We start from the raw sequence: 25,799 nt of genomic DNA, 5'->3' as shown, positions 1-25,799 counted from the left end.
TCAAACACATGTTACACAATCGAAGCAATTAGTCCTTGATCTTAATTTTGTGAAAAGCTTTTTTGACAATATTTGTCAGCACCACAGATGGGATCTCCGATCACAAAATGATTCATGCAGATTTACTTGTAGCTTGCACCAAAATACTTGAACTGCCATCCAAGAATTTCCTTCATTTTTCAGCTGCGAATTACATTTAATTGTTGACAAACTGCATTCTTCTGTAACAATTTTGATGTAGGACAATTTTGATCTGTGGGACAGGTTCAAGACTACAGTTTTGTCTTGTATTAAGCAGCTTATTCCCTTGCAAACAAAAAAGGTAAAGGGCATTAACCCTGGATAAGCCGCGAAGTCATTCATCTTAAAAGTATTGCTGTGCGAAATTTTGTGTGCGAAGTGAATTCGAATATTAAAGTTTGAGTGCTAATCGAATATTTTATTAATATTTGTCAAATACTTCCAAGTTAAATTACCGAAAAAGATGGACTGCAAAGCATGACTTTTTTAGGGTTGTAGTGCAGCTCAGAACGAGCAAAAAAGGAAGGTGGGAGGGGTAATGAATAGAAATGGAAAACTGTTCACCATTCCTATTCATTACCCCTTCCACCTTCCTTATTGCTCATTCTGAGGTGCACTACAAGGCTAAAAAAGTCATAACATACCTACTCACCCAAACTGCCATGCTTGTGCAAAACATGGCCAAAAAAGCAAATTTATTGCACAACTAGTGTACTCCCACATAGTTGCTTCTAGAAAAACGAAGAATCTAACACAGCTGTTCAACAGGATAGATGACTACAAGTTGTATCACTCAATTTTGTCATGGAGGAAAGCGGGGTGCTGAACATGTCCCGTAAGTAGACGTGCTCTCCTGCTAGTAACAGCTACACTGGACACTGAAAACAGGCAGTTGCTAGAGACGCTTGTCGCCGGTATGGCCAGGTACAATTGCCTTGCAAGACGAGTCAGCAAAGAGTGAGCTCTCGCACCCTGTTCTTGCCACCAGTGACACGGGTCTTCCTTTTGGTGCAGTCACATCATGCAGGTACCTTTCTGCTTCTGCTTGTGGCTGTGACTGCTGTTGCTGGGTTTGCTAAAAGGGTGTAAAAAATTATTCCAGAAGTAGAATTTGGTTTGCGCTTGTCATTCAGAAACGCTGCGATTTGATTTTTAGCGAACGAAACCGTTATACATTCAACGTCCAATTTTTCGGACTCCCTAGGGACCACGAGACGTCCTAAAGATCGGTTAGTCCGAAAAAATGAGTGCATTAATTTTACTGCCCCCAAGGGCACAAATCACCACAGACACGTCCGAAATAGCTCTGAACGCCTGCCAGTGCACTTATTAGGCGTATCGGTGCTCGTATACTGTGATATGAAACGGCGGGTGCACGCGTGTATAATTAAGGAATACGTACCGTGTCCCGTGACAGTTGTCCCTTCCTACTCATGGTATGCTTCACCGCGTAACAGAGCTGTAGGGAGGCGAAGCTGACTTTCGGGGACTGGCATTATGCGACACGCCGTGCTTTCCGAGCTTCTAAGCCATTAGCGAGGATTACAAAGGCGGAGTCGGCGCCATTGCTAAGAGCAGTGAATTGTTTTAATGAAAAACATGGTACCGAACAGCAAAAGGCTTACTAGCGAACGTCGCAGTAGCTACTAGGCCTAGCGTTGCCGCGGTGGTGGCTACGGCTGCAAGAGTACCTGCGTGCAAAAGCGCCGGTTCGATGCGGCGAGATAATCAAAATAACGGCAGTGGTGGCTTTGATTAATGCCGTTTCGGACCTGCGGTGATGGCAAAAAGTCCAGAAAATTGAATGGCGAAGGTTTTTTGCATCCGAAATTTCAAACATTCTTATATGTTTACTCTGGGGTACCGGGTACTCTGGGTAGCGGTGCCGCGAAAGCCGCCGAATTACCGGTTGTGTCCGAAAAATCGAGCGTCCAGAAAATTGGTCGTTGACTGTGTTTATTTTCCGAAACTTCAAATAGTAAAAGTTAGCAGCAAATCCAATCAAATAGCAAACACTATTCGAAAAATATTCGAAAGTTCGAATATTTGCACACCCCTACTTAAAGGACTAATAACACAGAAGCGTAAAAGCAAAATTAAAAATCCCAGGGCACCTAAGCACTTCTTATGAGTTGTGAATGGCCAAACAATAATGTCCAATTGAACACTGCTGAGCAGTCCTTCAAGTTATGAATTCCTCACGGGCAAGTGAACACAGTTAGAGCGCATGTGAGAGCTTGCACAGACAAGGAATATGCAGGTAACACTGGATTCTGAGAATGAGTGCGAGGGTGATTAGGCATTTCGGCATTGCCTTTCCCCTCATGGAACAAGAGGCATGCTACTGTGGCAGCAGTAGCGCACCAGGTGTTGATTGAGGGGATAGGGCACCGCGGCGTGTGAGTGAAAAGTCCTTTGAATGATTGACCTAAAAATCTGGCATGTGTGTGATGCAATTCAGAAAGCAACTAATCTTAAAGACAACGAATGTGAAAGTTGTTTTGACGCGAAAGCATCAAGTGACTTATGAAACAAAAAAAAAGTGGCATAACCCACTTTTTCGCTCAATGACCCATTTCACGCTTTTGCATCAAAACAACTTTCACATACATTTTCTCAAAAATGAGTTGCTTTCTAAATAGCCTCATGTACATGCCAGGTTTTTTAGTGGAATCACTCATACGGTTTTCAAAGGAGTTGCCACAAAAGTTCTGGCGCTTTCTTTCTGATGGGAAACGATTCGTAGACCACCTCCAATACGAATATCTGGAATTTTAAATGGAAACTTGTCAGCTATTGCAAATGAGTTCAGTGCAACCTTTTTCCAATCATTTCCTACTCCTGGTTTTGTGCATACATTAAATATGATGCCCACTTCGCCCTGTGATGTCTGATCTCGAAATAAGCCGGGAAGGCATTTTTGTCATTTCTACTGAACCTAAATGAAAAGAAATCATATGGTGCAGATGATTCGCTGAATGGCTTTGTTCTTCAGTATTCTGAACTAGTCTCTGAGCATCTGATTGTACTGTTTAATGCCTCTATTAATCAGTGCTTGCTGCCCAATGATTGGCCGACTGCTAGAGTTGTACCAGTATTTAAAACTGGTGTGTGTGCTGGAAATTATAAGCCAATATTGTTAATAAGCACATGCTGCAAATTATTGCAGCATATTATAGCTATCCACATATAGACTTTTCTAGAAGGCAACCACTTGTTCGCTATCAGCACAGGTTTCTTAGGAAGGCGTCAACGAAAACGCAATTATTAACTGTTATTTGTGACTGACTCTGCAATAGACAATAGTTTTCAAACCTATGCTATCTTTTAAGATTTATCTAAAGCTTTCAACCAAGTTCCACACTATTTGCTGATTGAAAGAGTGAGGGATGTTGGTCGGCCAGACAGTTTTGAATGGGTGTTCCCATAGCACGTTTAAAAGACGGGATAAAAGAAGATGCACAAGGACAGGCACAGCACTATGTGTCCGTCTTCTTTTGTCCTGTCTTTTAATCGCGCTATGGAAATACCTATTCCAAATGTGTTGCCAAAAAGCCGCAATGCAAGCCTCGTGAACTGATAGTTGTTTGCTGGATTGAAGCATATTTAAAGAATTGCACACAGTTTGTTGATGTAGACGGCGTCAGGTAGGACAATTTACAAGTAATATTCAGAGTTCTGCAGGGTTCAGTCTTTGGAGTGCTGCTGTTTCTTATTAATGTTGACTACATTGCCAATGACATCGATGGTTGTGGTAAATTGAAGTTGTTCACTGACAGCTGTGTGTTATATTCTGTTGTGAAATCGCCATCCTGTCAATCAATCCTAAACAAGAACTTATGTGAACTCGCAGATTAGTGAGGAAAAAAAAGGAATGAAGATTAACTTTGCTAAGGCTGTGTTGATTAACATGTTCACTGCGGCACACCTTCTTTAGGTCTCGTTTTACGTGTGGAGTGACCCTCCAGTGAGCCATTCGGTACATCCCCCTGGTGCGTTGTAACGCACCGGTGGGACACGCAGCTATGCTTCTTTCTTTTGCTCCAAAGAGATGGCGCTGCTACCTTTGCGGCTGGCGTTTGGCACATTTATTTGAAAGATGCAGAGCTATTTTCTGCCTTTTTCACGTGAACCTATGTCGAATTAACAAGCTGCTTGCCACCGGAAAACACAAGAAATCAGTTGCTGTGATAGGAATATATTTATTAGTTACATAAAAGTCAAAATTTAGTAGGAACATTAACCATGTTTTCAAGTTTAAATCCTACTGCTATTACAGCAGAAGCTAGCTTGCTTCTTAGCTTACTTGTGCTTAGAATTAATGCACAACAAACACGGGAATGGCTTGCCATGGTGTTCTGCACAGAAAGTGGTCACTTTTCTCGCTCTCACCCTAACGTCATTTGGGCTGCTGCTGGTAGTGGTGGCCACATAACAGGTAGTGCAGCGCTGTCGAGTGTTACTGCCGACTCGCCAGTTTTTTCAAGCATGTTGGTGCGCTTTCTCCAACAAGTTCCTTTGATGTTGTCTTGACAAGGGCTAACCAGTGAATGAGCCAGTTGTTGAAATTTTATAATTGGCATAGAGCGCTGCCACGAATGTTCCATGCATTTCCGATTACACTTCCGACAAGCAACTCAATGGCTACCTTTCTGTACCACTTGAGTCCTTTTCTAAGGCAGCTGTAGTATGACGCCATTTGGTCACTATAGTCCATGCCATTTTTTTGCTGCATTGTAATCGAGAACGGCCGTAGATTTCGTGATTGGTGCGCCATCCCTTATTATGCCTAACATTCTTCGTTCCGTCCCTCTTTGCGCGGTCCTTAAATTGTTTTCTAGCTTCTTTGTCCGTCTCCAAGTTTCTGCCCCATATGTCAGCACCAGTAGAATGCATTATTGTGCACCTTTCTTTTTAATGATAATGGTAAGCTTCCAGTCAGGATCCGACAATGTCTGCCGAATGTACTCCAACCAATTTTCATTCTTCTGTAAATTTCCTTCTCATGATCAGGGACCCCTGTGAGTAATTGACCGAAGTAAACCTAGTCCCTCAAAGACTCTAGAGGCTGATTGGCGATCCTGAATTCTTGTTCCCTTGCCAGGTTATTGAACATGACGTTTGTCTTATGTATATTAATCTTCACTCTTACACTTTTTCTGTTAACGTCCTCAATCATTTGTTGTAATTCGTCCCCGGTGTTGCTGAACAGGACAATGTCATCTGCAAATCTAAAGTTGCTGAGATATTCACCGTTGATGCTTACTCCTAAGCTTTCCCAGTTTAATAGCTTGAATACTTCTTCCAAGCATGCAGTGAGCAGCATTGGAGAGATTGTGTCTCCTTGTCTGACCCCTTTCTTTATAGGTAGCGTCCTACTTGTTTTGTGGAGAATTAAGGTAGCTGTGGAATCTCTGTAGATACTTTCCAAGGTATCTATGTAAGCGTCCTGTACCCCTTGCTTATGTAATGCCTCTATGACGGCTGGTGTCTCTACTGAATCAAATGCCTTTTTGTAATCTATGAAAGCCATATAGAGAGGCTGATTGTATTCTGCAGATTTCTTGATTACCTGATTGACGACATGGATGTGATACATTGTAGAGTATCCCTTCCTGAAACCAGCCTGTTCCCTTGATTGGCTGAAGTCTGGTGTTGCTCTTATTCTACTGGAGATTATCTTGGTGAATATTTTGTGTAATATTGGAAGCAAGCTAATGGGCCTATAATTTTTCAATTCTTTAACATCTCCCTTTTTGTGGACCTGGTAGATAGAAAAACCTGGTAGATAGAATTGAACAACTTCAAAGAAGAGCAGCAAGATTCATCTTGTCATAATATCGTTCAACCGACTCCATAGCTGAAATGCTCAGGAAGCTCAACCTACCTCCACTTTCAGAGCACAAAAGGATAGCTAGACTAAAATTTCTTTATCTGATTCGCCATAACTGGTTTAACCTTAATACACAGCAGTACACTAAACGGCATCTGTCTCGAATAGTATGAAGCAGCAACCTAGAGCAAATTCAGCCCATTTCAGTACGAATAGATGCACATAAGTACTCGTTTTTCCCCAGAACAATAGAGGAATGGAACGCGCTACCACCTGAATTACTAACAGTAGACACTCTAAATAAATTTGAAACTACACTAACAAAATTCTTTACTTCGGCTAGAAGTACATAGCTGCTACTTTAATAATGGTACTTTGTCGTACTTATGTTCCTCGTTGTAACGCACATGATCAATCCAGCGGCTGTGGTACATTTAATACCACCCTGTTGTAATTTGTTTTTGCTGCTGCTTGCTTTGCGGCAACTCTGCTATATTGTTTCGTTTGTGTTGCAACCACCCTGTAATGGCCTTCGGCCAACAGTATTGTTAAATAAATAATAAATAAATAAATTAGTATAATGTTGCCATTCTTCCAGTTCTCTGGGACCCCTGAAGTCGATAGGCAGTTCGTATAAAGGGCCGCTAGTTTTTCACGCATTATGTCACCACCATCTTTGATTAAATCGACTGGTAGTCCATCTTCTCCTGCTGCTTTTCCCCGTTTCATGTCTTGCAAGGCCCTTCTGACCTCATCGTTAGTTATAGAAGGAGCCTCTCTAATCTGTCCATTACTACTTTAAATGGAGGTATCGTGGCGGCTTTGGGTACTGTACAGGTCAGTATAGAATTCTTTCACTGCTTTTACTATATCTTCGAGATTGCTGATGATATTACCATGTCTATCTTTCAGTGTGTACATCTTAATTCTTCCGATGCCCAGTTTCCTTCTCACTGTTTTTAGGCTGCGTCCATTTTTTACGGCTTCTTCAGTCTATCTCACATCATAATTTTGAATATCCCTTATTTTTTCCTTGTTGATTAGTTTTGATAATTCCGCAAATTCTGTCTGACCTTTTGAGTTGGACACTTTCATACTTTGTCGTTTCTTTATTGGGTCCTTTGTTACTTGGGAGAGCTTATCTACTGGTTGCCTTGGGTCCTTGCCTCCCACTTCAACTGCTGCTTCTGAAGCGAGCCTAGTTATGGTTTGATTCGTCGCCTCTATGTCATCTTCATCTCTCTGTTCTAAGGCTGCAAATTTGTTTGAAAGTGCAAACCTGAGTTGGTCTGCTTTCACCCTTACTGCATCTAGGTTGGCCTGTTTCTTCTTGACCAATTTTACCCTTTCTCCCTTCAAGTTGAGGTTAATCCTAGCCCTCACTAACCTATGATCACTGCACTTTAACCTACATAATACTTCTACATCCTGCACTATGCTGGGATTGGCAGAAAGTATGAAATCAATTTCATTTCTTGTTTCACCATTAGGGCTTTTCCAGGTCTGTTTGTTCCAACGCTTCTGGCTTCTCCGCAACCGAAGTGGAAGCCGGAATTGTAATCCAGCGTCAAGTCTATGGAGCCGCTCTTGTCGATGTTCAGGGTTGTCCCAATGTCGCGCCGTAGAAGTTTTAATGGAGGTATGGAGCAAGGCGTTAATGTCATACCAGGAAAAATAAATTTTTATAATGGTTCCGTCAGTGTGCGCCTTTTTTGCTTCCGCGTCAGCCTGTTCATTTCCAGCTATTCCGCAATGGAGGAATCCACTGCAGTTCGCTGCATACTGCAACAGAGTCTCAAGAAGTGGACGGTGTTCTGTGACTCAAAACCAGCACTGCAACTCATCAGCAATTATATGAATGACAGAACCGCATACAGTGCTCTGGTTTATGACATCATGTCTCTGCTTGCTGAGGCGTCTCATTCCGGGCATACCATCATGCTGCAGTAGATTCCTGGCCATTGCGGAATAGCTGGAAATGAACAGGCTGACGCGGAAGAAAAAAAGGTGCACACCGACGGACCATTATAAAATTCATTTTTCCTGGTATGACATTAACGCCTTGCTCGATACCTCCATTCAAACTTCTACAGCACGACATTGGGACAACCCCAAACATCGACAAGAGCGCCTCAATAGACTTGACACTGGATTACAATTCCGGCTTCCACTTCGGTTGCGGAGAAGCCAGGAAACACTCATTCGTCGATTACGGCTGGGTGTGGCATACACCCATCGATACCTTCACAAGGTTGGACAAGCACGGGACCCTGAATGTAGCGTCTGTCACACTCTCGAGACAATAGCTCACATACTTTGCGTGTGCCCTCAATATGCGGCCGAATGAAGAACACTGAAATCTACTGTTGACTGCTTGGCTGCCGCCCCTTTTCAGAAGAAAAGCTTTTGGGTGCGTGGAGGAGTTTTGATTGTGCCCAACGTGCTATAAAATCGCTTTTGAACTTTTTAAGTGAGACTGGTTTAGACGATCGCCTCTAGAAGCTGTGAGATGTGCAGTCAGTGCGAAATGTGTTTGCGCAATAACTTTTTGTGACAAGATTACTTTTTGTATGGACAAGGTTACTCTTAGGTGTATTGCGTCTTCAGTGCGCACCCGCATATTGGACATGTATATAGTATCTCATTGTACCACAACATAATCACCCGCCACCTACCTTTCCCTGTATTTCCCACTTCCCCTTTCCCTAGTGAGGAGTAGCAGGCTAGAGACACGCTCTCCAGGCCGACGTCTCCTCCTTTCTCCTCATTAAAATCTCCTCCTCCTCCTCCTCCTCCTCTTGAAGAAGGTGTTCATTATTCGCAGCTTATTCCGTTCCACAAATTCTACCAACATCTCTCCTCGTGTGTTCCTAGAATACACGCCTTAGTTGCCAATTGCTTGTTCACCAGCTGGCTTTCTCCCCTCTTTTGCATTGAAGTTGCCCATGACTACAGTATACCGAGTTTGCACTTTTCGCATCGCTAATTCAACATCTTCATAAAACTGTTCTATTTCTTAATCATGATTGGAGGTTGGAGCGTAGGTTTGTATTACCTTCATTCTATACCTCCTATTTAGCTTTATTATGACTACTGCTACCCTCTCATTAATGCTGTAGAATTCGTCAATGTCGCCTGTTATGTCCTTATGGATTAGGAATCCTACTCCGAACTGCTTCATATCTGGTAGTTCTCTATAGCAGAGGACATGCTCGTTGTTCAGCAATGTATAAGCCTCACCAGTTCTTCTAACCTCACTAAGGCCAATGATATCCAAAACAATGCCTGATAGTTGCTGAAACAGTCCTGCTAGGCTAGTCCTGCTAGGCTAGCTTCACTAGAGAGGGTTTGGGTGTTAAATGTTGCAAAAGTCAGTTTCCATTGGCGGCCTGTCCGGGTCCAGAGATTCTTAGCACCCTCTGCTGCGTGTCAGGTCTGACCGCCGCCTTGGCCAGGTGCTCCACAGCTGCTGGTGACTGTGGGCAATTGGGTAATTGAGTGAGCTATTTGGGAGGGAGTGGCCAAATACTGCACCAGGGAAGCCAATTCCTGTTCTGCGGAAGGAGTGTCTTGTTGAAGCTTAGTGGGTCTTCCTAATTTTTGTCGTTGTCAGGTGCCACTCCAAGCCTGTAGATGTAGTGTACTGGGGGAGGTGAATTCAAAATTTCCCACCTTAAAAAAAATATGCGAGGATTCAGACTTCTGACTGTGTCAACCGAGCATCCAGATAATCCTCCAAGCTGTCAGGCTGCCTTATGTCAGAGAATTCCAGCCCAGACAATCCTACGTGCCTGAAAACATGCTTGAATTATCCACGGTATACAGGTTTTGTCGATCGCAGCAGGTGATACAGCATAGTATTTCTCAATGGTTCTTGCATTGTGGTTTTGGAGTCTCCCGTATGCATGCGACCAGAAACATGGCTAGATACACGATATATTTTCGGCGAAATTGAACAGCACTTAAAAGTAGTGTGGGGAAAAAAAGATGAGAAAAAGAAAACTTTCAGCGCTTATCGGGAATTCACTAGTTGCATATGGAGGGAGGTACACCAAACAGCTCATGGTCTCGGCTGCCTGCCTCGGGTATCCGGGAAGTCTTTCTGAATGAGACGGAACTGATAATGAAGCAGTGCCCAAGGCTGAGGCATCGGATGAGAAGAGGGTACATTGGCAGAGACTTTCGTCCAAAAGGGCAAATCCTCAAAGTGGCAAGACTGGCTGCCATACAATGGTTCTGAGCCGCGTGTAAAATAGGTGACAATGTAGGAGACATCAAAGACATCATCAACACTTTTTCACCAGTTGCAGTGTGTCTTCAAGAAATGAATCTTGGTACAAAAAATAGTCAAATTCTCAAAGGTTGCACCGTTCTCCGAAGGGACCGTGATACTCTAGCCGCTTGTCAGGAGGCGTTACTATAGTCATGCAGGATGGCACTTCTACCTGAAATGTTCAATTGAATACATGTTTCTAGGCTGTACCCGTCACCATTCTGTCTCGCAAAACCATTGCCATTTGTTCACTGTATATTCCAACCCACACCCATTTTACTACTAAACACTTATAAAATGTAACAGATCAGTTGCCGGAGCTATTTGTTTTAGTAGATTTTAAATGCTCATTGTACTCTTTGAGGCAGTGTCAAAACTGACCAAAGAGGGCAACTCGTTGAAGATATTATTCTTAAAAATTAAATTATGGGATTTTGCGTGCCAAAACCACTTTCTGATTATGAGGCACGCCATAGTGGGGGACTCCGGAAATTTGGCGGGAAATGGCGAGAAACCACGGCTGGAAACGGAGTTCCGCAGTGGACGTCGCATCACCGTCCTCACCATGAATGACGGTGAGCACTTGGGATCAACGTGGTTGCCGCCTCCAACATCACCATCACCCGCTACAACGCTGTCCCCTTTGGTTGTGGTTGGGCAATCCAAGGATCCCGAAACTTTCTGCGGGACTGATGGCGCCGACGTTGAAGAGTGGGTGGCTGTGTACGAGCTTGTGAGTGGAATCAACAGATGGGACCCTACGCCACGGAGTAAGACATATAGGAGGTGAAACTCCCGTCAGCGCGAGCGAGCGCGGGTGACCAGATAAAGTCACAATTGTTGTATGTGCCAGCGGGGCCATATACAGTGGTGGCGCCATGCGGCGCGTCGTAGAAGCCGCAGCGAAAAAAAAAAATGCAGCGCCCGAGCAGGCGGCTCCTGCCACTCCGGCGCGCTCTAAACGGCGGTAATTTCTTTCCAGGCTGCCAGGCGCCGCCAGCACGATAACGGCTCCGCGTGCTTGTGACCTTTTCTGGTCGCTGCTAACAGCGGAGTTTCCACTCCTAAATATTTCTTGCTCCGTGCCCTACGCTCATACTAGCTAACCTGTTGTTCTACCTAAGAGGCACGACAAAGGTGTAGTTCGTAAACTATGAAGAAGAGCTGACCAACTGGGACCAATGCAAAGAGAAGTTAACAGAGTTGTTCAGCAAACCAGCCGGCCGTAAAATTGCTGCAAAGCAGCAACTGGCCTCTCGTGCCCAATCCCCCACAGAGTCCTATGTTTCGTATATCCAGGACGTGCTGGCGCTTTGTCGTAAAGCCGATCATGACGTGACCGAAGCTGAGAAGGTAGGGCATGTGCTCAAGGGAATTGCTGATGATGCCTTTAATCTGCTCATGCGCAAAAGCTGCTTTGCAGTTGATGCTATCATCAAAGAGTGCCGACAATTCGAGCAGGCCAGAAGCCGATGCACCCATACACCAGACTTCCCAATACTGCCGCAACGTCGACGTGTGAAGATCAGCCCGTACAGCAGCATGCGTCACCATCAGAGGACGTGGTGCGAATCATTCGACGTGAACTGGATGCGATGGCACCCGCAGCTTTCTGTTCGCCTAGCCCTGATGCTACTCCTATTTCAGTTCCCCTCGTGCAAGCCATCGTTCGACAGGAACTTGAAAACCTTGGCCTACATTCTCTCTGTGCTGTCACCAACCCCAGAGCCAACGAATGCCCTTCTACTATTTTCACTACACCCCGACGCTTCTCTCTGCGTTATCGTAACCCGGCTGAGTGGAGCACCGCAGACAACCAGCCGACATGTTTCACCTGTCACAGCATTGGTCATGTCACCAGATACTGTCGCAACACGTGGCCCTCAACACCTCGCACGCCGACCAACCTGACCAGTTTTAATGGAAATGCCCACAATGTTGCACCCACCACAGAGTCTAACAGCGCCGACAACTCTGCTAGAGACACGTGGTACAGTTGCTCACCATCGCCGCGCAGACACCAGTCTCATTCACCGCAACTTGGCCACCCATTTTCCCGTACGCCACAGTCACGTCGCCTTTCGTCTCCTGTGGCTTTTAGCCACACCCTTTCGGAAAACTAGGAAGTGCAGCCCTCGTAGGTAGTGCTGCATTGCCTACTACTGCAGTAAATCCTCTGTCTGTGCCCACAAAGAGAAGTGTAATTGACGTTAAAATAGATGGCTTACCTGTCCAAGCACTCGTCGACACTGGAGCCCACGTGTCTGTGGTGTGTGCTAGCCTACGTAGATGTTTAAAGAAGGTCCTCACCCCAGCAGCTGCCCAAGTGCTTCGTTTGACCGACGGCGGCGTGCTGGTTGTACTTGGAATATGTACTGCTCGCATAAGTATAGCCGGCCACTTTACTTCTGTTCTCTTTGCTGTGATCGACAACTGCCCTCACGACACTATCCTTGGATTAGACTTTTTATCCCATCATTCTGCTCTCATCGACTGCGCAACCGGCGTTCTTCAGTTGGAACTGCCTCAAGTCACCGATGCTCCGAGCACCACTCCACCGCACTTGTGTTTGCTGTAAGATGTACGTCTGTCACCTGAGGCAGTCACTTACGTCGCTTTGACTGCACAGCCACAGATTCCCAATGGTGAATATGTCCTTCACCCCATCATCGACGTGCTTTTGAACCGGAACGTGGCTTTTCCGCATATGCTGGTGACTGTGACCAATAACCTCATTCTTCCGCTTCTCAATTCCAGCCTGTGCCCTCAAGTGCTTCCAGTCTGCATGTTCTTGGCCAGCATTTCTAATACTTCCGAATTTGACATTGAAAGTCTGAATGCCGAGAGTGGTTTCTTAGCACCAATTGCAGCTCACAGCTCTGGTTCCCTAACGGATGACTTGGCGAAGATGATTGCACCTGACCTCACCTCTGCACAGGCCACGGAGATATGCGTCCTTCTCGAATCGTACCATGACGTCTTTGATTTCGGCGATAGGGCTTTATGACAAACATCTGTTGTGCACAACCGTATCAACACTGGAGATACGAATCCTATTAGCCGTCATCCCTATTGTGTATCGCATGCTGAACGTCGAGTCATCCAATCAGAAGTGGACAAAATGCTCTGCAAAGGAGTCATCGAACCATCAGCCAGCCCTTGGGCTTCGCCTGTTGTCCTTGTGAAAAAAAAAAAAGATGGTACCAGGCGTTTTTGCATCGATTATCGCCATTTAAACAAGATCACTCGAAAAGACGTCCACCCACCACCATGCATCGATGACGCCTTGGACTGCTTGCACAGAGCTAAATACTTCTCGTCCATCCATCTTCGATCCGGCTACTGGTAGATTTCAGTTGATGAAATGGACCACAAGAACACGGCCTTCATCATGCCAGATGGCTTATATCAGTTCATAGTCATGCTCTTTGGCCCATGCAATGCTCCTGCGTTTGAACGTATGATGGACTCTCTTCTGCAAGGCGACAAATGGGCCACCTGTCTCTGTTACCTTGACGACGTTATTGTTTTTTCTCCCACGTTTGGCAGCCACCTTACCCGACTCGCTGCCATTTTTGCGGTCTTCCGAAAAGCCAGCCTCCAGCTGAACTCCACGAAGTGTCAATTCGAGCGCCATCAGACTACCGTGACACCTCGTTGATGCATCCGGTGTCCAACCAGATCCAGAAAAAGTTCGCGCCGTACGCAGTTTCCCTGTGCCAGGTTCTGCTTCTGACTTGCGCTGCTTCGTCGGCCTGTATTCTTACTTTTGCCATTCTCATGGGGCACTGAGCAAGCTCACGCATTCGCCACTTTCATCGAGTTTCTTACCACCCCTCCCGTACTTGTCCACTTTGATCCATTTTCACCGACTGAAGTCCACACTGACGCAAGCGGCCACGGCATCGGCGCTGTTCTCGCCCAACAGCAGAATGGTACCGAGTACGTGATAGCTTATGCCAGCTGCCTGCTGTCACCTGCTAAAAGAAATTACTCCATCACCGAGCGGGAACGCTTGGCTTTAGTTTGGGCTGTCACCAAGTTCCGGCCATATTTGTATGGCTGCACGTTTTCAGTTGTTACAGACCACCACGCCCTCTGCTGGCTGTCTTCCCTCCGAGACCCCACAAAACGGCTTGGTCGCTGGGCATTGCGGCTCCAAGAATTTTCATTTGTTGTCTACTATAAGTCTGGACACCTGCACAAGGACTCTGACTGCCTCTCGCATCACCCCGTGGATTCTCCCAATCCTGTTGCACATGATCCGGTGACCTGCATGATGGCTTTGACTGACATGACCGACATGCGCGCTGAACAACAACGCGACGCATCCTTACAGTCCATCATCGTCGAAGCGCAATCTGGCAGCACCGATGGCACATGCCACATGTTTGTGCTGCATGACTGCATCCTCTACCACCGCAATATCAACCCTGACGTCCCTCTGAGTTGCCCCTTGTCCTTCCTCGTCATCTGCGATCCGTCATTCTCAAACAACTTCACGATGCACCGACAGCAGGACACCTTGGAGTTTTGCATACATACGACCGTGTACGATGCCAGTTCTGGCCGGGTCTCTACCACTCTGTGCGTCGTTATGTCGCAACTTGCGAATTGTGCCAGCGCTGGAAGAAACCTCTCCTACCACCTGTCGGCCGAGTCCATGCCATTGAAGTTTCCTCTGAACCATTCTTTCACGTAGGTCTTGACCTGCTTGGCCCTTTTCTGACGACGACTAAAGGAAATAAGTGGATCGCTGTCGCTACTGATTACGCGACACGCTACGCGATAACAAAGGCGTTGCCGACTAGTTGCGCAACTGACATCGTCGATTTTCTCCTTCACGACGTCATTCTCCAGCACGGTGACCTCAACAGTTACTTACAGACCGCGGCCGCTCGTTCTTGTCTCGAGTTGTGGACGACCTCCTCCGCTCTTGTGCCACTGGGCACAAGCTGTCCACCGCCTACCACCCACAAACGAACGGTCTTACGGAACGTCTCAACTGAACACTCACAAAGATGCTGTCGATGTACATTTCCAACAATCACCGCGACTGGGACGCCACCCTGGCCTACGTGACATTCACGTATAACTCGTCCCGACATGACACCGCAGGATATTTACCCTTTTATCTTTTGTATGGTCGCAACCCCACTTTGCCCTTTGACACCATCCTACCTTCTGTGCCCCGCGTTGCCACTGAGTACACTCGTGAAGTCATCGATCCCACTCACATGGCACATCAAGTCGCCCGATCTCGCTTATTAGTGTCGCAGCATCTGCAAAAAGAGCGTTACGATCGGTGCCATCACGATTTTCAGTTCGCCCCAGGTGCTTGGGTGCTGCTTTGGTCACCATGTCCTCGGGTCGGCCTCTCCCAGAAGCTCCCCTCTTGCTACACAGGGCTTTATGAAGTCCTACGTCAAGTTAACGACGTCAATTACGAGATCGCACCGTTACAGTTTCATCCATCCTCAAGTCCGCCACCTGTTGACGTCATGCACGTTTCGCGGCTGAAGCCATGCTTCGCTCGCAGTTCTTTGCCTGCCATGCGCCGAGAGGGCGCTTCACCACTCAGGGGTCCTGTTACAGAAGGATGACAGAAGAGAGAGAGGAAGAAGATTGCGAGATGCTGGCTGCTGAGTGTTGTTGCTGGTCAGCCATCTTGACCACATTGACTTTGCTTGTATATATATACTGTAAGTATGTTCAGTCTATACTCCCAACATCCCCGTAACAATATAAATAGTCGGTGGAGAAACAGAGACTGCCCATCACTGGGGCTTCAAATGAACTGTATAATAGCCTCCTCTCAATACAGAAATTGAATGGAGTTCTTTCTACCGGTAAAAAAATGGCAACAGGTCTTGACCGTGTCCACTACACAATGCTGGCGCACCTGTCTACAGTTCTTAAATTTTTTAACAAGATATGGGAGTCCGGGGTAATGCCTACAGATTGGGAAAATGCAGTAGTAGTGCCTTTTCTAAAATCTGGTAAACCCGCGACATCCCCAAGCAGCTACAGACCTATTGCACTGACAAGTTGTCTAGCAAAACACTATGAGAGGATCATAAACATAAGACTTACATTCATCCTTGAATCAAGAAGCCTAATGAACATGCACCAGTGCGGATACGAAAAGGGCTGCTCCACCACTGACCATCTCGTGTGACTAAAACATGAAATATGTGACGCGTTTCTACACAAACACTGTCTCGCGGTTTTCTTAGATTGAGAAAAGCCATATGGTACCACTCGGCAATATGGAATTTTGAGAGACCTAACTGACCTGAGAATTGGTGGCAGAATGCTAAACTGTCTATCTGATTTTATGTAAAATAGAACTTTTCAAGTATGTCTTGGCACAATACTTTCACACACATTTACATAAAAAAATGGTGTTCCACAATGTTGCATTCTGAGCACTACACTCTTCATATTTAAAATGAACTCTAATAATAAAATTATCCCATCCTCTGTTATGCACTCAATATATGTTGACGATTTGCAAGTGGCTTGCCGCGCCTCAAATCTACCTACCTGCGAATGACAACTACAAATAATGGTAAATAATCTGACACAGTGTGCTGACAAAAATGGTTTCCGTTTTTCAATACACAAAACTGTTACAGTTCTGTTCTCCCAGAAGTGAGGGTTGCACTGCGATCCAATTCTGACATTGTAGGATACAGTGCTGCTTGTCAAAGATTATAAATTTTTAGGCGTAACTTCTGACAAAAACTGAACTTCTTGGTTCACTATAACAAAACAAAAATCAAGGCAAATAAAGCATTAAATATTAAAGTACCATTGCACGAGCACTGGGAATCTAACTGAACATGCCTACTACGTATATACTGGTCCCTCGTGCGTAGCATTCTGGACTACGGCAGTATAGTTTATAGTGCAGCTAGGTAGGTAATCTTACATTAAATAACGTAATCTGATTCATAATCTCGCCCTACGACTTGTGAGCCGTGCCTACAGAGCATCGCCTGTTTAAAGTTTATACGTTGACTGCAATGAGCCTTCTTTACAGCACCACATAGCATTACATACGCTTTCCTATGTACTGAGAATTCGGTCACCACCACAATATGTATGCTACAACGTCGTAACACAGTGCAAATCACAGGTACACTACACAAATAAACAACTCGATTCGGCCACTTACGGCACAAGGAATACTGTCAGACTTAGTACATTCCTCATGAGATCCTGCAGATTGCTGAGAGGCCACCAAGATTGCCCCCATGGTACAATTTTTCACAGCTATGTGACTGGACACTAACACATCTAAAGAAAAAAGACATTCCACAAGAACACATAATACTAGAGTTTCGAGCTATTGAAGAAAAATATAAAAATTACACGGAATTTTACACTGACAGCTCTAAAACACAAGAATACGTGGGTGTCGGAATCGTAATGAAAAATTGAGAAAATAACATTCAGATAAATAATTTTTATTCAGTCTGCCGCCGATGTTTATGCAGTATAGATGGCAGTAAAAAAAAGTTATCACCGACAAGCAGAAGAATGCTATCATTTATAGTGACTCGTTAAGTGCACTCAGAGCTCCAAACTTAAACTCCACATGTGAACCTCAGCTTGGCAACGTCTTAAGCATGGTCATTAATAACAAATATGGAAGAACCATACGATTCTGCTGGGTGCCAAGCCTAGTCGGGATAGCAGGGAATGAAGCAGCGGATAGATGCGCATCGATGGCAGCACACAAAAGCATAACTCACATAACACTTCCATACAAAGATAGTAGCCGAGTGATTCGTAAAGCCCTAGCATCAAAATGGCAACAAGAATGGAACTCATACATAAATAACATGGTACATGTGACGAAACCCCTGCTTGGCAAGTGGAAATCGGGCAGCGTGATCGGGTAGGTGATCTTATGTTGACCTCGGATTGTACACACACATCTAACACACAATTTTCTACTGCGAAAAGGAAACCCACCAACTTGCGAGAAATGCCATGAATCACTTACAGTAAACCACATTATTATGTCATGTCCACATACTGAAACGCAAAAGTGGACACATTTAAAGAATTTGTATTACTTGCATATAACTTTACACCCTGCCTTAATATTGAGATCTGAGCCGTTAGTGCCATTCACTGACTTGTTCGAGTTTTTGGATGAAACTGGTTATTTACATCGACTTTAATGTAACGCATCTTTTGCTGCCTTAACATTGAATTTTGTACTGTCCTCTATCTGGCGCAGCATGGCCTTAGTCGCTTTCGCGTCAATAAACTCAAATTAACTAACTAACATTTTGATTTTCGTTACTCCCACGAACAGCCGCAATGTCGTCCGCCACTTCGGGATACAAAGGTGATATCAGCGAGCTTTGATGAACCTGCTGACCAGAACAAGACTCTCATAAGTGCAACCAAGGTGAGAAGGCCACTGTTTGTTTCGTGAGCCTCAGTGTGAGGATTCAGTTGGATTACAGTAAACTTCCTTTAAGTTGACTCCGGTTAATTAGATTTTTTTAATTAAGTTGATCTATACTGATTGTTCCAGCTAATGCCCATACATTTTGATGCGCCAGGACTTTCATTATTTCAATGCTAAAATTGGCTCTTATCATTGCAGTGATTCAAGCTTGACTAGTCAGTGCACATGTGTTTTACCCCATGAGTGATGCCAGTTGTGAGCACAAGTGCTGCAGGTTCTGCCTTGGTGGCAGTTGCAGTGGATAAACATCTCTCGCGTAAAATGCCAAATTTCAGCTTGCCTTTGGTTGCAGGTGAAAATTGCAACTCACAATGAATGATTGATCGTGTTTACCCTTTTCTAATGCATTCTTTCTTTTTTTTTTTTTTTTCAGAGAAAATCGGTCTGAAAATAATTGCCGACATATTACAATTACATTTTAAACTAAAATTGTGTCTGCGACATCAGCAATAGCCCTTCTTATCAACGTCAACGCTGTTGTCATCACGAGGTGGTGTCAGAAGTTTTTGCATATGTTGGCAACAATGTTGCACTGTTTCATTACGAAAGCTTGTGGAAAAAGGTTATTTTACGTGCTAAGCTACAACCGAGCCATGTCGCATATTTTTGATATGGTGGTGTCTTGCGTCGAACAAAGTACTGGTAAGTGATTAGCCCAGGTGTAGGCTGCCACTCCTTTCGTGATGGTTGGGGAGTCATTCGAGAAATTCAGAATATGGCACAAAGTGGACCACATGGAGCAGGACATGTGTGGCTCATAGACCCATCAGAGAGTGACGATGATGCACATTATGTGTACTTAGATTTCCATTTTGACAAGGCAAACTTAGCAGGCTTCGTCTTTGTCTGGTTGCCGAAATTGGAGGAATGCTACATTGTTTTCTTTTTATTATTATTATTATAGAATCGGGTATACTGCATTTTAGATTGTCAAATTATTTTTTACTCATGATTTTATTTGTTGTTCTTTGGTATAGTTTCATAACTGGCTTCGTCTCCATATTTTGGCAATCCATTATACTATTTGTGCATCTTTAAGTACTCCCTGGCACTCTGCCGCAACACAGGGATTGTCCTACAATTTTGCAGTTTTCCATAGCTGATGACAAGGTGTTGCGTGCCGTGGTATTTGCTTGCTGCTGTGGTCGGCTACGTTAGTGTCATGCACTAACAGTGCATGAGAGAGAAGATAATTTTATTGGCAGAAAGGTTGTGAGGTCGACCAACACTGCTTGAACTTATTATTTTTGAGGTCTTCGCTGGGCTTCCCTTTGTCTGGTCATGAATGCCGTGGCATAGACACTTCTGCAAGTGAAGCGTGGAATATGAATGTCCAAAGTTGAGATCAGATATAGTGCCACCTGGTGCAAACATGGTAACCTTGCTGACTGTCATGGTGTGCCTCTTGTTTTTTTATGCCTCCAACTAAGCTTTCGAAGCTGTGCCTGCACATTTTCTGTGACTGTAGATGAGGATGTCGCACAAGGCATGAGAAGCTTTGTTCTGGAGGAGTGGCTTATGCCATGTCCATGCCTGGCACTGAAATGTACTATATAGGCCAAGCCAAATGTTGCCTAAATGACAGCTTACAGTAACATGCTCAAAAAAGTAAGCAAGAAAAAGGGCAACGGTGCACATTAGTAGCCCACGTTACTGCATTTGGTTGTGAAGCTTGCTTGCTCGGAGACAACCATTCTGGGCAGGAGCAGTAACGCCTCTTCAAAGCGGCTTACACCAGAAGCCTATTTTTATCAAAAAAGTACTGTGACTGTTGCATAAGTGACGCATCAATGCCATTGCACACCTCAGAATATGAATTTTTGAGTATTCGCCTTTGATGTGCATGCATCATCAAGTGATATTGCTGTGTAGTTTATGTTGTATGGATGGCAAGATGTACTGTTAAACCTCTATATAAGCAACCTCATTATGACAGAATCTTCAGTGTAATAAGGTATTTTTACGTTTTCATAACCTCATGTCCATACACCACATATCTTTAGCCTCAGTAATACGAACTTTGTCTATCTGCAATTTCAATATAACAAAAATTCACTGTTCCTGTGAATAAAGGCGGAGGCAATAAATGGAAACCACTGTGGGTGCCACTGGTCAGACGTTCAGATGACACAGCTAATTTCCCCAATGCTTTCTTTGGCTTTATTGTCTGTGTGCTTTATGTGGTCATGATCAACAAAATTGAGCCCCTCTGTTTCCCTTCTTCTTTTGTTTATTCATAGTGAAGGTATAGGGAAAGAAATTCAACAAGAGGGGGACACTCGCCAAAAATTGGCAACAGCAAACACATCATGTCTAGTGTTAATCTCATCTGTTAGCTGACGCGAGCATCGAAAAAAAAAAGAATGTGAAAGGAACTTGTACAACATTTTATTTTTTATTATTCTTTCCCGCTAAAACTAGAAAGTTTTGTGTATAAATTACCTTATACTTTGCAACTTATTTCTGTTGTTTTATCTAGCAACAAGCTAGTGGCACGCCAGGCACACCATATGCATGCGTCATGGGCCAGACACGCCACCAAAGTGAGCGAGGGCAGCTGCACTTGTGAAGTTCACCTGTTTGGCGACCGTTTCTTTTGGACATAGCCTGTTTTTGCGCTCTTGGCGTATAGGCTCCAAACAGTTGAGTTTGCGGCTACTCTGGCGCCATCTGCCGCAGCAAAGTGACAACACTGGGAGGGTAGCTCTGCGGCTCGGCCGGCTCGACGCAAATTCCTTCACGCGCACTGCACTTCGTGTCAGTCACGGTTGGTGCAGTTTTGCTTTGTTCATTAGTCCCCCCCCCTTTGTTTTTGTTATTTTCGGATACGTCTTGCGACAGTGCAATGGCATGCGCTTCATGGGCAAGTGTTAAAATTACGGAGGTGCGAAAAAGAAGTGGAACCAGTGGTACTGCTGCGTAAGAGACTCGCAGCCACAAAGGCCGGCCTGGGATAAATTTATACAGGTTTCTTGGAAGGCCTTATGAACTAGAACGGCAAAAGAAGTGGATTGCAGCTGTGATTAGAGTAAAGCAATAGTCAGCTTCTGTAATATTTGTGAGAAGGGTTTGTTTTGCAAATCATGAAACATGTGTGCATTTTGCAGCTTGTTGCATGATGCCAGTGATCATGGCTGGGTCAGCTACTCAACATTTAAGTAACATTTGTCATGACTGTGCTGATTTGATGACTGCTTACTGTAGCCTTAGCATTTTGTATGATCAGCATTACACTGGCGTGTGCAGTGAACAATATTTTATGTCGAGGAAGCTTATTTTATGCTGGCGAGCGCTAATTCATAACCGATATTCGTTTCAACCACTCACGTCAAGGTGCCGTTTCACATGGTGCGAATTTTCTTGCAAATTTACGTTTACGAAATCGCATTGCAAAAGCAAAACACATATGCAAGCAAAGAAATTTGCAACCGAAATCAGACTTTATGAAAGGGCATAATGAACCTCAATCATTGTACATGATGAAAAACGAACATTCATGTCTTTTAAATTCAGACCGCATGATTATAATAAATCTTATTTCAGCTGCAGATGGCTCCAAAAGGGTCCCAAACAAATTAACTGGGATATGTTCTAAGCATTTCATCAGTGGAGAAAAAGCATAATCGTGAGTCATCCTGATAACAACCTCACATTAAAGTGTGTCAACCTCAACGTGCGTCAAGCTGACGAGAATAATCTGACAAATAAAAGGACCTGATAAATAAGGGCTCCTTTGTCTCACTTGCCGTGCGAAGCGACTCGTAGTTGCGCTGATCACATCGGCAAGTAGGCCCCAGTTCTGTGTGATCAGTAGCGAGCCATGACAGACCACTTACAACTGCTTCAAACCTGCAAAAGCTTTCGTTTGGCACTGTGCCAGACAATGATGAAGCACACAGAACGTTCGAGCACCGCAGTGTCACACAGTCACTTTCAATCAAGATTGCGCCTGACTGGATCAAATTTCTCAATTTCGATCAAGCATGGTCACTGCTACACAGTCCAACAATTCAAATCAAGTTAGTTCAGCTCACTCGGCGTGACGGTGCTGACGACTGGTTTGCCGAACAATTTTCTCAATTTCTCTTTGCATTCGTCCCAGCTGGTTAGCTCCTCTTCGTGGTTTTCGTACCACATCTTTGCTGTGCCTCTTAGGTAGAACAGGTTAGCTAGCATAAGCGTAAGGTCCCATCTGTTGATTCCACTCGCACGTTCGTACATGGCCACCCACTCTTCAACGTCAGCGCCATCGGTCCCGCAGAAAGTCCCAGGATCCTTGGGTTACACGACGACATCCGAAGGTGACAGCAACGTAGCTGGCAACGGTGACATTGGAGGCGGCAACGACGTTGATCCCGCATGCCCACCGTCATTCGTGGTGTGGACGCTGATGCGACGTCCACTGCGGAGATCCATTTCCAGCTGTGGTACCCAGCACCTCCACCAATATGTTACAGGGATGTTGCGAGTATATAGAAACTATATTTACAATATATATACAGGATGAGTCAGAATAGTTAAAATGGCTGACCACCAACAACACGCGTCAGCCAGCGTCTCCGATCTTCTTCCTCTCTCTTTTCTCATCCTTCCATAACAATACATTCGACATGAAAACAGTACTCTTGCAAAGTGAGGCCCCACCTCATTACTCTTCTCTTTGTTAACTTAGCCTTACTCAAGAATTATGTCCCCACTCGCCATTTGGTACTGTGCTTTGGCACATATCACAGGACCTCACGTATCTCTACACGTCACCCTGGATTCCGGGCCAAAAGAAGTCTTCTGTGATCCTTGCTAGCGTGTTTTTCTACGCCCTGGTGACCAGCCATGACACCATCATGTCTTAATCCCATCACTGTCTCCCTAAAGGCTCTTAGGCACAATGAGCTGCTGAGCATCTCTGCCCGAGCTGAATACCCATCTTCTATATAAAAGACCATTATGCATAACAAACTCAAATGTAGTGCGGCTTCTTTTCCTTTGCACTAATTCTCCTATCTTCTTGTGGCATGATCTGACCGACTCGTCCTTGTCTTGCTCCTCCGTGAAATCAGCGGGTGTGATGCTTAACCACTGAATTGCAGATACCTTCAGGGTTGCCATGGGTGCCTTGCTCTGGGTATGGGCTCTGGTCCATGCAGCCAACAATAAAGCTGGACGGCATACCCAAGTTGCCGCTTCTCGTGAATTATTGGTGTACAGCTGTTGCTCACTCCTTGATGTGGTCGTTCACCACAGTCATTCATCTCTCTTACTGCAATAGCTGTACTTCTCTTCCTGCTCCAATCTGGATCACCCACTTTCCGTACTCCAGATACATTTCCTAGAATTAGATCGTATAATGGCTCTTCAAGGCATTTAGCCTTAAGCCACCCGGTGTAATACGGTGTGGAGACTTGGATACAGGCTTCAGTTAGGTACTTCAGTAGTCAAGAGTTCGACGAAAATTCGTCTGGTCAGGTAACATGATGATGAAGAAATCCTTGACTTGGTCAGTGACCGCAATTTCTTCATCAGATACTTCAGTGTGTTGTCCGCCAAGGTAACTTGCGTTAATGCTCCTGTCAAATCTACATCATGTACCAGGCTCCTCTTTACTAAAACTGTATTTGTGCTGCTATCTCTTAGCACCGTTACCCGTTGTCCATGAACCTCTCCTTCTACGACAGGTAGAGCTTGTTCCTTTGGGTCTACTTCTTTCCGCTTTTCCCTCAGTACCTGTTGGCTCTCTTGAACCTGGTTCATATCTGCACAGTTCGGTTGCGAGTCGGTTTTTCTGCACTTGCTTATTATGAACGCTGTTTTTTTGTAATGTGCCAGACCTACACTCATAGTCATGGCGACCCTTTCTATTGCATAATTGACACAGAATTTGTTGGCGGGAGTGGCTGTGGTCTATGTGACAGTTAACGGCGCGATGCCCGGTATGATTACAGAGGAAATACCGTAACTCGGGTGGGCGCACGGTTTCCTGAGGCTCATATTTTGCCTCGTCTACTTTCTTTCTGGCTAGGTCCTCTTTCACTCTTCCTAGGTTTCTCAGCCCCTGTGCCTCCAAAAATTGATTGGCATGTTCGGCTAGATCGTTGAGTGAATCCAACTTTCTCTCTTTTACAAAGACACCCAGATTATGGCTACAGCAAGCTAAGAATTGCTCACTGACCATGCAATCACAAACCCCCGCATAGTCTTTGCAACATCGGCCATTTCCACCCACCAGTCAAAATAATTTGACAGGTGGCACGCAAATTGCTTTCTCGTGTCTGCATCTTCCGGCTTCCAGTTTTGGAATCGCTCGTGAAAACCTTCTGCTGTAAGTCAGAATCTTTGTAGTAGCGCCTCCTTAACCTTGTCATAGTCTAGGGAGTTGGAGGCAGTCATCCCCCCAGAGACATACAGTGCCTTGCCTACCAGGCAAAGACTTAGGGCTGTGGCCCATTCGCTCCGGTCCCAGCCTTGTCCGAAGGCTATCCTTTCGAACCGGTGCAAGTATGCATACACGCTTTTCATTGAATGGTGCCGTTAGGTTACGCAAACAGATTTTGTTGGCCTTTGGAGACTGCAAGCTGGAGGACACTGACGCCACACTCTCATCATCACGGTGACCCACTGTTGCTTGTGCCAATCTCAGTTTGAGTTCTAACTCATTGGCTACTGACAGCTTTCTTGCCATCCGTTGCCATAGGTGCAAATGCAAACTTAGATTTAAAGAAACAGTCATCATGAGTAGAAGCAGGTGTGAGATGACGCGCTTGATAATAGAAGCTAGACACATATCAAAATTTGGCGATGTATGCATCGGTGAACCTTCCGTTTCATTATCCTCAAAAGAGCTCAATTATCTTTGTTCGCGCTGAACGTGTACATGTCTGAATATGTGAGTCAAAAAACTGCTTACGCGTTGTTCCCAGTTTATTTTCTTGTTCATTTTTACCGAAATTTTGCACGTGCTGTATGACGTTTCGAGGGTGTATGTATATAGCAACGAGAATGGGAAATAAATCTGTTGTTGAAAGTTAGCGCTCTGTGTGTAAGATGTGCCTTTCTGTTGTCCTTGTTCAGCTTGTACTACAACAAAATAAGATATGCCGTACGAACAAGCCACTATAGCTATCTTCACTGAGTTCTAAAATTTCCTTCTCCCTAGCATTTACTTCCGGCCTTCCGCACGTTCAGCC

General features: G+C 44.9%; 1 protein-coding gene across 2 annotated transcripts in view; it reads left to right on the top strand.

Annotated features, from left to right (window-relative positions):
- The window catches only part of LOC142560922 (uncharacterized), a 384,720-nt gene that overhangs the window by 294,812 nt on the left and 64,109 nt on the right, over window positions 1-25,799 (top strand). For both annotated transcript variants that reach the window (XM_075673344.1, XM_075673343.1), the window contains exon 23: window positions 18,460-18,555. In XM_075673344.1, coding sequence (XP_075529459.1) covers window positions 18,460-18,555 — 96 coding nt within the window. The remainder of the gene's footprint in view (window positions 1-18,459; window positions 18,556-25,799) is intronic.

The sequence above is a fragment of the Dermacentor variabilis genome, chromosome 10, assembly GCF_050947875.1.
Source record: "Dermacentor variabilis isolate Ectoservices chromosome 10, ASM5094787v1, whole genome shotgun sequence".
Lineage (NCBI taxonomy): Eukaryota > Metazoa > Arthropoda > Arachnida > Ixodida > Ixodidae > Dermacentor > Dermacentor variabilis.
Note: the sequence above shows the minus strand (reverse complement) of the source record. Positions and strands in the feature narration are given on the sequence as shown.